Source organism: Lichenostomus cassidix, chromosome 25, assembly GCF_008360975.1.
Source record: "Lichenostomus cassidix isolate B80296 chromosome 25, HeHo_3.0, whole genome shotgun sequence".
In the NCBI taxonomy this organism is placed as follows: Eukaryota; Metazoa; Chordata; class Aves; order Passeriformes; family Meliphagidae; genus Lichenostomus; species Lichenostomus cassidix.
The window spans coordinates 1,481,123-1,496,754 of NC_139505.1; the positions used below are offsets into that span (position 1 = coordinate 1,481,123).

At 58.8% G+C, this 15,632-nt stretch overlaps 1 protein-coding gene across 5 annotated transcripts; it reads left to right on the forward strand.

Moving 5' to 3' along the window:
* Positions 1 to 273: 273 nt before the first annotated feature.
* On the forward strand, positions 274 to 15,547 carry LOC146427179 (tudor and KH domain-containing protein-like). Of its 5 annotated transcripts, none has more exons than XM_085082553.1 (14): positions 274 to 458; positions 736 to 862; positions 1,877 to 1,983; positions 3,394 to 3,592; positions 4,756 to 4,895; positions 6,840 to 7,163; positions 7,206 to 7,353; positions 8,932 to 9,095; positions 11,784 to 11,956; positions 12,272 to 12,336; positions 13,157 to 13,308; positions 14,201 to 14,269; positions 14,411 to 14,534; positions 14,652 to 14,788. In XM_085082553.1, the coding sequence occupies exons 2-14, from the start codon at positions 742 to 744 to the stop codon at positions 14,693 to 14,695; spliced, it is 1,830 nt and encodes a 609-aa protein (XP_084938679.1). In that variant the 5' UTR covers positions 274 to 458; positions 736 to 741; the 3' UTR covers positions 14,696 to 14,788. The 5 variants fall into 5 exon arrangements, with proteins under 5 accessions (XP_084938679.1, XP_084938681.1, XP_084938677.1 ...); XM_085082555.1 differs by having other exon boundaries at positions 6,840 to 7,142; XM_085082551.1 differs by having other exon boundaries at positions 276 to 458; positions 6,840 to 7,353.
* The last annotated feature ends 85 nt before the right edge of the window (positions 15,548 to 15,632 follow it).

A 15,632-nucleotide genomic window follows, 5' to 3' on the forward strand; every position in this document is an offset into this window, starting at 1 on the left:
CCGCCCCGCGCAGCGCCCCGAGCTGCTATAGGCTGCTGTACCTGTCAGTCAAATCCGGAGGCGGGCCTTCTCGGCATCTCCGCTCTCTGATTGGTCAACCTCCATCGCCCGCCGCTGATTGGTCGCTTTATTCCCATTAGATCCCGCCTCCCCTGTGGGAGGTCCAGCAGTGATTGGCCGCCGCACCGCGGGCTGTGATTGGTCAGAGGCCTTGCGGTGCTGCGCTGTGATTGGTGGGAAGGGGAGGAGCCGCGTTGTGATTGGTGGAGATCGGGCGGGGGCGGGGCCAGCTGCGGGGCGCGGGAGGCGCTGGTGGCACCGAACCGCGCTGGGCCCGAACCGGGAGCAGGCCTGGCCGGGCCGGGGCCGAACCGGGGCTGAACCGGGGCCGAACCGGGGCCGAACCGGGGCCGAACCGGGGCTGAACCGGGGCCGGGCGGCGGTGCCAGCACCTGCAGGTACCGTGACACACCCGGGGGGAGCGGCGGCAGCGGCCGAGGGGGCTGCGCTGCAGGTGCTCCGGGCCCGGGGCCTGCACCGGTGGGTCCGGTGTTGAGCCTTCCGTGAGGGTGCGGGCGGCGGGAGCCGAGCAGGAGCGGCGGGAGGGCTCCTGAGGTGTGTGCACAGCGCGGCCGGGCCGCACCGGGAGCTCCCGGGGACCCTCCGGTAACTCCCGGTAATTCCCGGTAACTCCCGGTAACTCTCCGGTAATCCCCCGGTAACTCCCGCCCGCAGCCGGCCATGGCGAGCCGCGGCTCCGCGCACAGCCTGAGCAGCCTGCAGAAAGCCGCCCTGCTCCTGGGCGTCCCGGCCGCCGCCACCGTGCTCTACATCCTCTACCGGCGCTACCGGGAGAGCCGAGGTGGGTGCGGGTCCTCACCGGGCCGGATCCACCGGGAGAGCCCCGGGATCCCTGCGGAGGGAGCTGTGCCCGCTGGGAATTCCCTCGTTACCCTTTGCGGGTATCCCGGGCTGTCTGTGACCCCTGGGGACCCTCTGGGGACCCTCTGGGGACACTCTGGGGACACCGGGAACCATTTGGGGACCTGTTGGGAACCATTTGGGGACCTTTTGGGAACCATTTGGGGACACTTTGGGAACCTTTTGGGATCCTCTGGGGACACTTCGGGGACCCTTTGGGAGCCATTTGGGAGCCCTTTATTGACCCTTTGGGGACCCGTTTGGGGACACTTTGGAGACCCTTTGGGGACACTTTATTGACCCCTTAGGGACCCTTTGGGGACCTTTAGGGACCTTTTGGGGACCCCCCGGGCCCATCCAGGGCAAGGGGCAGGCTGTTGGTGTCACTCTTCCCCCTGGGATTTCCCTTGTGACCCCTTCAGGGACGTCCCTGTCCCTCTGTGACCCCTTGGGGACCCTTTGGGGACACTTTGGGGACCCTGTGGGGAGGGGGAGGCAGCTGGAGTCCCTTTTCCCGCTGGGAATTCTCTTGTAACCTCCTCGGGAGAGGTCCCTGTCCCTCTGTGACCCTTTTGGGATCCGTTGGGGACCTTTGGGGACCTTTTGGGATCCTTTGGGGACCTTTTGGGATCCTTTGGGGACACTTTGGGATCCTTTGGGGACACTTTGGGAACCCTTTGGGGACACTTTGGGGACCTTTTGAGGAACCTGTGGGGAGGGGGAGGCAGCTGGAGTCCCTTTCCCCATTAGGAATTCCCTATATTCCTATTGTAACCCCCCTGCTGGGGGTCCCAGTGCCTCCCAGTCCCTCCCAGTGCCTCCCAGTCCCTCCCAGTGCCTCCCAGTGCCTCCCAGTCCCTCCCAGTCTCTCCCAGTGCCTCCCAGTCCCTCCCAGTGCCTCCCAGTGCCTCCCAGTGCCCGTTGGGGTCCCAGCCGTGTCCCCGTGTCCCCCCAGAGGCACCAGGGACCTTCGTGGCCGATGAGGGGCTGGAGGTCGGGGTGAGAGTGCCTCGGAGTGCCCTGAAGGCTCTGATCGGCCGCCGGGGAGCCACCATCAACCAGGTGTGTGCTGGGGGAACTGGGAGCACTGGGAGCACTGGGAATGGGCAACTGGGAGCACTGGGAATGGGGAACTGGGAGCACTGGGAGCACTGGGAATGGGGAACTGGGAGCACTGGGAGCACTGGGAATGCCCTTCTCCCCACCATCAACCAGGTGGGTGTGACTGGGGGAACTGGGAGCACTGGGAGCACTGGGAATGGGGAACTGGGAGCACTGGGAATGGGGAACTGGGAGCACTGGGAGCACTGGGAGCACTGGGAATGCTGGAATCCCCACAGCTGAGGCAGGACACAGGAGCCTGGATGGACTGGGAGGGGTTACTGGTTGTACTGGGAGCACTGGGAATGCTGGAATCTCCCTCTGCCCACCATCAACCAGGTGGGTGTGACTGGGTGTACTGGGAGCACTGGGAATGCTGGAATGCCCTTCTTCCTGAAGCTGAGGCAGGAGACAGGAGCCTGGATGGACTGGGAGGGGTTGCTGGGCATACTGGGAGCACTGGGAATGCTGATATCCCCTGTTCCCTAGCTGAGGCAGGAGACAGGAGCTCAGGTTGATGGGGATGAGGGTTACTGGGAGCACTGGGATCACTGGGAGCACTGGGATCTCTTTCTCCCCAGCTGAGGCAGGAGACAGGAACCCAGATCAATGGGGATGAGGGTTACTGGGCATACTGGGAGCACTGGGATCTGTGGGATCTCTCTCTCCCAGCTGAGGCTGGAGACAGGCGCTTGGATTGATAGGGATGGGTGGTTACTGGGAGCACTGGGAGCACTGGGAATGCTGATATTCCCCTCTCTCTCCCAGCTGAGGCAGGAGACAGGAGCTCAGATCAAGGTGTAGGGGTTACTGGGCATACTGGGAGCACTGGGATCACTAGGATTCTCTCCCCAGCTGAGGCAGGAGACAGGAGCTCAGGTTGACGGGTATAAGGGTTACTGGGAGCACTGGGATCACTGGGATCTCTTTCTCCCCAGCTGAGGCAGGAGACAGGTGCTTGGATTTATAGGGATGGGTGGTTACTGGGAGCACTGGGAATGCTGATATCCCCTCTCTCTCAGCTGAGGCAGGAGACAGGCGCTCGGGTTGATGGTTATAAGGGTTACTGGGAGCACTGGGATCACTGGGATCTCTCTCTCCCAGCTGAGGCAGGAGACAGGCGCTCAGATCGAGGTGCAGGGGTTACTGGGAGCACTGGGAGCACTGGGAATGCTGATATCCCCTCTCTCTCAGCTGAGGCAGGAGACAGGAGCTCAGATTGATAGGGATGAGGGTTACTGGGAGCACTGGGAGCACTGGGAATGCTGATATCCCCTCTGTCTCAGCTGAGGCAGGAGACAGGTGCTCAGATCGATGGGGATGAGGGTTACTGGGATTACTGGGATCACTGGGATCTCTCTCTCTCCCCAGCTGAGGCAGGAGACAGGCGCTCAGATCGAGGTGCAGGAGGAGGAGGAGGCTGAGGCCGAAGCTCAGCTGCTGGTGCAGATCTCAGGCTCGCCAGGCCAGGTGTGCAGAGCCAGAGCTGCAGTGCTGCGCATCGCTGCTGCCAGCGCGCCCGTGAGCGAGGAGCTGAGGGTGCCCAGCCGGGCCGTGGGCAGGATCATCGGTAATGGGGCACCCCAAATCATCAGGGGAAACCCAAATCCTGAGGGGAAACTTTCTGTATCCCATGGGAAACCCCAAATCCTCCGGGAAACTCCAATCCCAGTGTGTGTGTGAGGAGCTGAGGGTGCCCAGCCACGCCGTGGGCAGGATCATTGGTAATGGGGCACCCCTGGCACCCCAAATCCTCACGGGAAACCCCAAATCCTGGGGGGAACCCCAAATCCTGGGGGGAGCCCCAATCCCAGTGTGTCTGTGTGTGAGGAGCTGAGGGTGCCCAGCTGGACTGCGGGCAGGATCATCAGTAATGGGGCACCCTGGGGCACCCCAAATCCCAGGGGGATCTCCTGTATCCCCAGGGACATCCACAATCTGGGCATCCTTCTCCACCCAGAGGGTCAACCCCAGTTTCAGGGTTTTTCCACCCCCAATCCCGAAGCCATTCCACCCCCTTTTCCCCTAATCTCGGGGCTCTCCCACCCCAATCCCAATGGACCCTTCCACCCTCTTTCCCACAATCCCAGAGGCCTTTCCACCCTTTTCCAACATCCTGGATCCCTTCCCACCCTGCATCCCCCAAACTCCCTTCCCACCCCAAGACCTTCCTGTTCCCCCAGGCCACATTTCCCTTTGGGAAGAACCCCAAATCCTCCCCAGATCCCCTCTCCCGGCTTCCTCTGTGCCTCCTTTCCAGGGGATCCCTCTGGGATATTCCCAAATCCTGGGATTTCTCCAGAACATCCCCAAATCCCAGGATCTCTCCAGAACATCCCCGAATCCCCTTCAGAACATTCCCAAATCCCCTCTGGACCATCCCCAAATCCCAGGATCTCTCCAGAACATCCCCGAATCCCAGGATTTCTCTAGAACATTCCCAGATCCTGGGATTTCCCCAGAACATTCCCGAATCCCCTCTGGGACATCCCAAATCCCAGAATATCTCCAGAACATCCCCAAATCCCGGGATTTCCCCAGAACATTCCCGAATCCTGGGATTTCCCCAGCACATTCTGGAATCCCGGGATTTCCCCAGAACATCCCAAATCCCGGGATTTCCCCAGAACATTCTGGAATCCCGGGATCTCTCTAGAACATTCCCAAATCCCGGGATTTCCCCAGAACATCCCAAATCCCAGGATTTCCCCAGCACATTCCCGAATCTCGCAGGCCGGGGCGGGGAGACGGTCCGTGGGATCTGCCGGAGCTCCGGGGCACGAGTGGATTGTGGCCACGAGCCCGAGGGCAGCCTGGCCCCGCTGAGGGTCATCCGAGTGCAGGGGACACGGAGCGAGGTGGAGGCTGCCAAGGTCAGCTGGGAATTTGGGGAATCTGGGAAATCTGGGAAATCAACCTGGGAAATGTGGGAAACCAACCTGGGAAACCAACCTGCGAAATCTAGGAAATGTGAGAAACCAACCTGGGAAATGTGAGAAGCCAACCTGGGAAATGTGGGAAACCAACCTGGGGAAACCTGGGAAACCAACCTGGGAAATGTGGGAAACCAACCTGGGAAACCAACCTGGGAAATCTGGGAAATCAACCTGGGAAATGTGGGAAACCAGCCTGGGAAACCAACCTGGGAAATCTGGGAAATCAACCTGGGAAATGTGGGAAACCAACCTGGGAAACCTGGGAAACCTGGCCTCATTTCCTTGGGATTCCTGCAGGATGTTCCCAAATCTTCCTGGGATTCCTCGGGGATATTCCTGAATCTTGCCAGGATTCCATTCCCCCAGACCTCATTTCCCTTTGGGATTCACCCCAAATCCTCTCTCCCTGCTCTTCTCTCACCTCATTTCCCTGGGATTCCTCTGGGATATTCCCAAATCTTCCCGAGATTTCACCCCTGCATGCCCCAAACTCCCTTCCCACCCCAAGACCTGGGAGACCCCAAATCCTGGGGGAAACTTCTGTATCCCCAGAGACACCCCAAATCTGGGGATTCTTCCAGGATTTTGTGGGATTTCTCCCATCTCGTGCCTTTCCTGGCAGGATTTGGGGGATTTTGGGGTGATTTTGTGGGATTCCCTCCCTCCCATGCCTCCTCACTTCCCTTTGGGATTCACCTCAAACCCTCCCCAAATCCCCTTTTCCCCACCCCACACCTCCTTTCCCTGGGATCCTGCTGGGCTTTCAACCCTTTGGAGGTGATTTAACCCCTCTGGATTTCCCCAAAATCCTGCCAGGAAAAGCACGGGATGGGGAGAAAAACCTGAAATTACCCCAAAATCTCACCAGGAAAGGAATGGCATGGGGAGAATCCCACAAAACCACCCCAAAATCCTGCCAGGAGAAGCATGGGATGGGGAGAATCCCACAAAATCACCCCAAAATTCCTCAAAATCCGACCAGAAAAGGCACGGGATGAGGAGAAAACCCCGAAATTACCCCAAAATCCTGCCAGGAAAAGCACGGGATGGGGGGAATCCCACAAAATCACCCCAAAATCCTGCTGGGAAAGGCACGGGTTGGGGAGAAGGCCACAAAGTCACCCCAAAATCTTACCAGGAAAGGCACAGGATGGGGAGAAAATCCCAAATCACCCCAAAATCCTGCTGGGAAAGGGACGGGATGTGGGGAAAATCCCAAATCACCCCAAAATGCCGTTAGGAAAGGCACGGGATGGGGGAAAACCCCCAAAATCATCCCAAAATCGTGCTGTGAAAGGCATAGGATGGGGAGAATCCCACAAAATCACCCCAAAATCCCTCTGGGAAAGGCATGGGATGGGGAGAAACCCACAAAATCACCCCAAAATCCTGCCGGGAAGAGCACGGGATGGGGTAAAACCCCAAAATTCCACTGGGAAAGGCATGGGATGGGGGAAAACTCCAAAATCCAACCAAGAAAGGCATGGGATTGGGGAAAACCCATAAAATCACCCCCGAATCACCCCAAAATCCTGCTGGGAAAGGCACAGGATGGGGGTGAATCCCACAAAATCACCCCAAAATCCTGCCAGGAATAGCATGGGATGGGGTAAAACCCCAAAATCCCCCCAAAATCCCATTGTGAAAGGCATGGGATGGGGAGAATCCCACAAAATCACCCAAAATCCTGGCAGGAAGGGGATGGGATGTAGGGAAAACTCCACAAAATCACCCCAAAATCCCGCAATTACCCCCAAAATCCTGCCAGAGAAGGCATGGGACTGGGGGGAACCCACAAAATCACCCCCAAGTCACCCCAAAATCCTGCTAGGACAGCCAGAGGATGAGGGTGAATCCCCCAAAATCCCGTTCCCGTTGCAGAAGCTGATCCTGGAGAAGCTCTCGGAGGACTCGGCGTTCCGCAGGGATCTCGCCCAGGCTGCTGCTGCCCGCTGTCCCCGCAAACAGCCGCTGGGCAGCCGCCGGGAGCCGGCGGGGCTGGGCCACGAGTCCTGGGACACCGAGTGGCCACCGGGAGCTGTTCTGGGGCACATTCCCGACCCTGGAATCATCCCAGGGCAAACTCCCGACCCTGGAATCATCCCGGGGAAAATTCCCGACCCTGGAGTCATCCCGGGGCAAATTCCCGGAATGGGAACGGCAGCAGGAAACCTGGAAAAGGAGCTGGAAATCAGGAATGATGAGCTGGAAATCAGGAATGATGAGCTGGAAATTAGGAATGACAACCTGGAAATCGGGAATGACGAGCTGGAAATCGGGAATGATGATCTGGAAATCGGGAATGAGGATCTGGAGGATGGAAATGATGATCTGGAAATCGGGAATGAGGATCTGGAGGATGGGAATGAAGAGCCGCCGGTGCCAAAATTTGAGGGTGAGAGCAGCGTTGGGATCATTCCCGTTGGGATCATTCCAGTTGGGATCATTCCCGTTGGGATCATTCCTGTTGGGATCATTCCTGTTGGGATCATCCCCATTGGGATCATTCCCGTTGGGATCATTCCCATTGGTGTCATTGCTGTTGGGATCATTCCCGTTGGGATCATTCCCATTGGTGTCATTGCTGTTGGGATCATTCCCATTTGGATCATTCCTGTTGGGATCATTCCAGTTGGGATCATTCCTGTTGGGATCATTCCCATTGGGATCATCCCCATTGGGATCATTCCTGTTGGGATCATTCCCGTTGGGATCGTTCCCATTTGTGTCATTGCTGTTGGGATCATTCCTGTTGGGATCATTCCCGTTGGGATCGTTCCTGTTGGGATCGTTCTTGTTGGGATCGTTCCTGTTGGGATCGTTTCCATTGGGATCATTCCCCTTGGGATCATTTCTGTTGGGATCATTCCCATTGGGATCAGTCCTATTGGGATCGTTCCCATTATGATCATCCCCGTTGGGATAGTTCCCCGTTGGGAATTCCGGGTGGGGATGGATTTCCCGGGATCTGTGGGGTGAGAGGAGAAGGATTTTTGGGGTTTTCTCCATTCCGTGATGCTTTTCTCAGAGCGATTTTGGGGTTTTTTCCCCTCTCGTGCCTTTCCTGGCAGGATTTTGGGGTTTTCCCTGCATCCCATGCCTTTCCTGGTGGGATTTTGCAGTGATTTTGGGATAATTTTTGGCTGTTTTTGGGTTGATTTTGGGGTGATTTTGTGGCGATTTTATGGGATTTTGTGGTGATTTCGGGATTTCCCCCCATCCCGTGCCTTTCCCAGTGGGATTTTATGTTATTTTGTGGTGATTTTATGGGATTTTGGTGTTATTTTATGGCATTTTCTGGGATTTTGGGGTTATTTTATGGGATTTTGTGGTGATTTTATGGCATTTTGGTGTGATTTTATGGCATTTTATGGGGTTTTGGGGTTATTCAATGGGATTTTCTGGGATTTTGTGGTGATTTTGGGATGATTTTCTTTGATTTTGGGATGATTTTCTTTGATTTTGGGGTGATTTTCTGGGATTTTGGGGTGATTTTCTGGGATTCCATGGTGATTTTGAGGTGATTTTCTGGGATTTTGGGTTGATTTTCTGGGATTTCATGGTAATTTTGGGTTGATTTTCTGTGATTTGGGTTGATTTTCTGGGTTTCGTGGTGATTTTGAGTTGATTTTCTGTGATTTCGTGGTGATTTTGGGTTGATTTCTGGGATTTTGGGGTTGTTTTATGGGATTTCGTGGTGATTTTGAGTTGATTTGCTGTGATTTTGGGGTGATTTTCTGTGATTTTGGGGTGATTTTGGGTTGATTTCTGTGATTTGGGTTGATTTTCTGTGATTTTGGGGTGATTAGGGTTGATTTTCTGTGATTTTGGGTTGATTTGGGTTGATTTTCTGTGATTTTGGGGTGATTTTTGGTTGATTTCTGTGATTTGGGATGATTTTCTGTGATTTTGGGGTGATTTTTGGTTGATTTTCTGTGATTTGGGTTGATTCCTGGTTCCCCACTCCCCGCAGTGCCCAGCCCGGATTTCAGTTTCCCGGCTGACGAGCACCTGGAGGTGTACGTGTCAGCGGCTGAGAACCCTCAGCACTTCTGGGTGCAGCTGCTGGGCAGCCGCAGCCTGCAGCTGGACAAACTGACCGCTGAGATGGGGCAGTTCTACCAGAGCAGCCCCCCTGTGAGTCACTGTGTGTCACCTGTGTGTCACCTGTGTCCATCTGTGTCCATCTCTGTACCCTCTGTGTCCTCCTGTGTCCCTCCTGTGTCCATCCCTGTCCCTGCAGCTGGACAAACTGACCGCTGAGATGGGACAGTTCTACCAGAGCAGCCCTCCTGTGAGTCACTGTGTCACCTGTGTGTCACCTGTGTCACCTGTGTGTCCATCTGTGTCACCTCATGTCACCTGTGTACCTCCTGTGTCCATCTGTGTGTCATCTCTGTACCCCCCGTGTCCTCCTTTATCCTCCTGTGTCCATCCGTGGCCCTGCAGCTGGACAAACTGACCACCGAGATGGGACAGTTCTACCAGAGCAGCCCTCCTGTGAGTCACTGTGTCACCTCATGTCACCTGTGTGTCACCTGTGTCACCTGTGTGTCACCTCTGTGTCCATCTGTGTCCATCTCTGTACCCTCTGTGTCCTCCTGTGTCCTTCTTTATCCCTCCTGTGTCCCCCCATGTCCCTGCAGCTGGACAAACTGACTTCTGAGATGGGACAGTTCTACCAGAGCAGCCCTCCTGTGAGTCACTGTGTCACCTGTGTGTCCATCTGTGTCACCTCTGTACCCTCTGTGTCCTCCTGTGTCCCTCCTGTGTCCATCCCTGTCCCTGCAGCTGGACAAACTGACTGCCGAGATGGGGCAGTTCTCCCAGAGCAGTCCTTTGTGACACCTTTGTGTCACCTGTGTCACCTGTGTGTCCATCTGTATCATCTCTGTGTCACCTCATGTCACTTCTGTACCTCCTGCGTCCATCTCTGTATCCCCTGTGTCCTCCTGTGTCCCCCCATGTCCCTACAGCTAGACAAGCTGACCACCGAGGTGGGGCAGTTCTACCAGAGCAGTCCTCCTGTGAGTCACCTTTGTGTCACCTGTGTGTCACCTCTGTGTCACCTCTGTGTCCATATGTGTCCATCTCTGTACCCTCTGTGTCCATCTGTGTCCCTCCTGTATCCCCCCCATGTCCATCTGTGTCCCTGCAGCTGGACAAACTGACTGTCGAGATGGGGCAGTTCTATCAGAGCAGCCCTCCTGTGAGTCACCTTTGTGTCATCTGTGTGTCCATCTGTGTCACCTCTGTGCCTCGTGTATCCTCCTGTGTCCTCCTGTCTCCATCTGTGTGTTCCCCCTGTGTCCATCCATGTCCCTGCTGGACAAGCTGACAGCTGAGATGGGGCAGTTCTATCAGAGCAGTCCTCCTGTGAGTCACTGTGTCACCTCATGTCACCTGCGTGTCACCTGTGTGTGACCTCTGTGTCCCTCTGTGTCCATCTGTGTGTCACCTGCATCATCTCTGTACCCATCGTGTCCTTCTGTGTCCTCATGTGTTCCATCCATGTCCCTGCAGCTGGACAAACTGACCGCCTAGATGGGCCAGTTCTACCAGAGCAGCCCTCCTGTGAGTCACTGTGTCACCTGTGTGTCACCTGTGTCATCTGTGTGTCACCTCTGTACCCTCTGTCCCTCCTGTGTCCTTCTTTATCCCTCCTGTGTCCCTCCATGTCCCTGCAGCTGGACAAACTGACCGCTGAGATGGGGCAGTTCTACCAGAGTAGTCCCACTGTGAGTCACCTGTGTGTCACCTGTGTGTCACCTCATGTCACCTGTGTGTCCATATGTGCTCCCTTCCATGTCCCACCATGTCCCTGCAGCTGGACAAACTGACCGCTGAGATGGGGCAGTTCTACCAGAGCAGCCCCCCTGTGTGTCACCTGTGTCACCTCTGTATCTATCTGCGTCCCCTCTGTGTCCCCCCGTGTCACTGCAGCTGGACAAGCTGACTGCTTAGATGGGACACTTCTACCAGAGCAGCCCTCCTGTGTGTCCCTTGTGTGTCCCCTCTGTGTCCCCCCATGTCCCTCACGGCCAAGAGGGGCAACTCCTCTCCGAGCAGCGTCCCCTGAGTCCCTGTGTCACCTCTGTGTCACCTCTGTGTCCTCCTGTGTCCCTCACCATGTCCCCCTGTGTCCCCCATGTCCCTTCTGTACCCTGTGTCCTTTGGTGTCCCTCTGTGCCCTCTCTGCACTCCCTGTGTCCCCATGTTGTCACCCCCCCCTTCACAGGGTCCCTGTGTCACCCTCTGCAGGGTCCCCCTTGCTTGCCAGTGGTGTCACCCCCCCGTGTCCCCCCTTTCCTGAGGTCCCAAAAATGTCACCTCCCCGTGTCCCCCCTTTCCTGAGGTCCCAAAAATGTCACCTCCCCGTGTCCCCCCTTTCCTGGGGTCCCTCTGGTGTCCCAGCGATGTCACCCACCTGCTGTCCCCCCACTCAGAGATTCTCCACTCTGTCCCAGCACTGTGTCCCCTGTGTCCCAGTGCTGTCCCCCTGTGTCCCCCCATGTCCCAGTGCTGTCCCTTCATGGCCCTGACCATCACTGTCCCTGCCATGTCCTCCAGTGTCCCAGCACTGTCCCCATGACTCTTGTCACCCATTTCATGTCCCCTCCTGTTCCAGCACTGTCCCCCATCCTGTGTCCCTTCCGTGTCCCATCCCTGTCCCCCCATGTCCCCTCTGTCCCCGTGTCTCCCTGTCCATCACTGTCCCTGCCATGTCCCCCACTGTCCCAGCGCTGTCCCCACCGTGTCCCTTGTCACCCATTCCATGTCCCCTCCTGTCCAGCAGTGTCCCCCTGACTGTCCCTCTGTCCCCAGGTGCCACCCCCGTCCCTGCAGCCCGGGGCCATCGTGGCAGCTCCGTACCTGGACGATGGCGAGTGGTACCGAGCGCGGGTGTTGGGGACACTGGACAATGGCCACCTGGACCTCTACTACGTGGACTTTGGGGACAACGGCGAGGCGCCGCCCGAGGCTCTGCGGGCACTGCGGTGGGACAGGGGACAGTCTGGGATAAGGGACAGAGGGACATTGCTGGGTTAAAGGAGGGACAGGGGGACATTCTGGGATGAGGGACAGAGGGACATTGTGGGATGAGGGACAGGGGTGACATTCCGGGAATGAGGGACAGGGGGACGTTCCTGGGATGAGGGACAGAGGGACATTCTGGGATAAGGGACAGGGGTGACATTCCCGGGATAAGGGATGGGGGGGAAATTCCTGGGTTAAGGGACAGGGTGACATTCCTGGGGTGATGGACAGGGATGACATTCCTGGGATGATGTCCCCATCCCGTGTCCTTCCAGGAGTGACTTCCTCAGCCTGCCCTTCCAGGCCATCGAGTGCAGCCTGGCCGGGATTGTCCCCAACGGTGAGCGGGGGTGACACACGGCCCTGTCCCCTGATGTCACCTGAGTGGGGGTGGCCCTGTCCCCTCCTGTGACCCCCAGCCCCCGGTGTCACTTCAGCGGGGGGTGTCACATGGCTCTGTCCCCTGGTGTCACCTGAGTGGGGGATAGCCCTGTCCCCCACTGCTGTGTCACCCAGCCCTGGTGTCACCTGAGCGGGGGATGGCCTTGTCCCTCTTGGTGTCACCCAGCCTGCTGTCCCCGTTTTGTCACCCCGCCCAGTGTCACCCAGCCATGGTGTCACCCATCTCAGTGTCCCCGCTGTCCCTGTCCCCAGGTGGCGAGTGGCAGGAGGCAGCTCTGGACGAGTTCCATTGCCTCACTCAATGTGCCCAGTGTCCCTGCTGTGTCACCCAGCCCTGTGTCACCCAGCCCAGCTGTCCCTGTGGTGTCACCCAGCCGTGGTGTCACCCATCTCAGTATCACCCACCCTGCTGTCCCTGTCGCTGTCCCCAGGCAGTGAGTGGCAGGAGGCAGCTCTGGACGAGTTTGACTGCCTCACTCACTGTGCTCAGTGTCCCTGCTGTCCCCACTGTGTCACCCACCCTGTTGTCCCCGTGGTGTCACTCATCACGGTGTCACCCATCTCGGTGTCACTCATCTCAGTGTCCCCGCTGTCCCCGTCCCTGTCCCCAGGCGGTGAGTGGCAGGAGGCAGCCCTGGACAAGTTCCATCGCCTCACTCACTGTGCGCAGTGTCCCCACTGTGTCACCCACCCTGCTGTCCCTGCTGTGTCACCCATCTCGGTGTCACCCATCTCAGTGTCCCTGTCCCTGTCCCCAGGTGGTGAGTGGCAGGAGGCAGCTCTGGACGAGTTCGATCGCCTCACTCACTGTGCCCAATGGACTCCACTCCTCGCTCGCATCTCCAGCTACTGCCAGGCTGGTGTCTGCGCCCGGCCCAGCGTGCAGCTCTTCACCCAGCTCCAGGGACAGGTGTGGCCCCGTGTCCCCTGCCTGCTGTCCCCAGTGTCCCCTGGCCCTGTTCCTGGTGTGCCCTGAGCCCCCAGTGTCCCCTGAGCCCCCAGTGTCCCCTGAGCCCCTGCCTGGTGTCCCCAGTGTCCCCAGTGTCCCCTGAGCCCCTTCCTGGTGTCCCCAGTGCCCCCTGAGCCCCCAGTGTCCCCTGAACCCCTTCCTGGTGTCCCCAGTGTCCCCTGGCCCTGTTCCTGGTGTCCCCTGAGCCACCTGTTGTCCCCTCACCCCAATTCCTGGGGCTCCCTGAGCACCCGTTGTCCCCTGGCCCTGTTCCTGGTGTCCCCTCAGCCCCCAGTTGTCCCCTGGCCCCATTCCCAGTGTCCCCTGAGTCCCCATTGTCCCCTCACTCCCATTCCCAGAGTTCCCATCTCCATGGCCAGGTGAGATCCCGTTGTCCCCTGGCCCTGGTGTCCCCTGAGCCCCACCTTGTCCCCACACCTCATTCCCAGCATTCCCAGCTGCATGCCCCAGTGGGTCCCCAACTGTCCCCTCACTCCCATTCCCAGTGTCCCCTGAGGCCCCCATTGTCCCCTGTCCCCAGTTCCAGAAATTCTGGCATTCCCTGCTCCATGGGCAGGTGAGACCCCCAGCCCCCCATTGTCCCCTGTCCCCAGTTCCCAGCATTCCCTGCTCCCAGGCAGGTGACCCCCCATTGTCCCCTGTCCCCCTGCTGTCCCCAATTCCCACCATCCCTGCTCCCAGGCAGGTGACCCCTCACTGTCCCCTGTCCCCCCCATTGTCCCCTGTCCCCAATTCCCACTATCCCTGCTCCCGGCAGGTGACTCCCCGCTGTCCCCTGTCCCCCCCATTGTCCCCTGTCCCCTGCTGTCCCCAATTCCCGCTGTCCCCGCAGAGGCTGGACGTGGGAGCAGAGCTGGTGCGTTTGGGTTACGCCTTGCCTGGACCTCCCGAGGAGCCCCCGGTGAGCTGGCCTGTCCCCTCTGTCCCCTCTGTCCCCTCTGTCCCTGTGTCCGGTCCCGCTGTCCCCAATGTCCCCAATGTCCCCAGTGTCCCCAGTGTCCCCGGTGTCCCCAGCAGCTCTCATCCCGCTCTCCCCGGGCAGGAAACCCTTGGCTGCAGCTCCATCCCCAGCCTGGCAGAGCCTGGCACCCCGCAGAGCCCTGGGGACAGCGCTGGGGACACCTCTGGGGACACCTCGGGGACCCCGTCCTGCCTCAGCCTGCCCGGTGAGCCTGGGGACACCGTTCCGTCCTGGTGACACCATTCTGGTGACACCCGGCTGGCAGTGCTCTCTGCCCCGGGAACGCTGTTGGGACACCCTGTGACACCTTCTGGTCCCACAGATGTCACCACCCCGGCGCCCGGGGACGCTGTCACCGTCACCTGAAGCTGCCTGTGCCCGGTGTCACCGTCACTGTCACCGGGAGCTGCTGCTGGTGTCACTGTCATTGTCACCGGGAGCTGCTCCTGGTGACACTGTTGAGGTGACAGGGAGCTGCTGCTAGTGTCACCATCACAGTGACAGGGAGCTGCCCCCAGTGTCACCATCATGGTCACCTGGAGCTGCTCCTAGTGCCACCATTGAGGGGACAAGGGAGCAGGTCCCGGTGTCACTGTCATGGTGACCTGGAGCTGTTGCTAGTGTCACTTTCACAGTGACAGGGAGCTGCTCCCGGTGTCACCATCACGGTGACAGGGAGCTGTGCCCGCTGACCCCGTCGAGGTGACATTGAGGAGCCATTCCCGGTGCCACCCTTGAGGGGACCGGCCACTCCTCCCGGTGTCACCATCCCGGTGTCACCATCCCGGTGTCACCAGCACCTGCACGCCCCTCTCCGGAGCCCCGGGGAGGTGACACCGACAATCCGCGGGGATCTCCGCTTGTGCCTCTTGCCGGGACAGACACGCCGGGAGCTCCGCCGGTGCCCCGTGCCGTTACCGGAACTCCCGGCGGTGTCCCTTGCCGTTACCGGGAGCTCCGGCGGTTCCCCTTGCCGTTACCGGAACTCCCGGCGGTTCCCCTTGCCGTTACCGGGAGCTCCGCCGGTGCCCCTTGCCGTTACCGGGAGCTCCGGCGGTTCCCCTTGCCGTTACCGGAACTCCCGGCGGTTCCCCTTGCCGTTACCGGGAGCTCCGCCGGTGCCCCTTGCCGTTACCGGAGCTCCCGGTTCCCTCGCCCTGTTGGGCAGTTTCGTTGCACTATTTGGTTCAGAGTTAATAAAGTTGAAGGTTTCTCAGCGCTCCGTTTCCATCTCGGCGGCTCCTAACGGGAACCGCGCTCAGGCGCGCCGCGGGCAGCCCCCGGTTGGGGTCCTTGGGAGTGC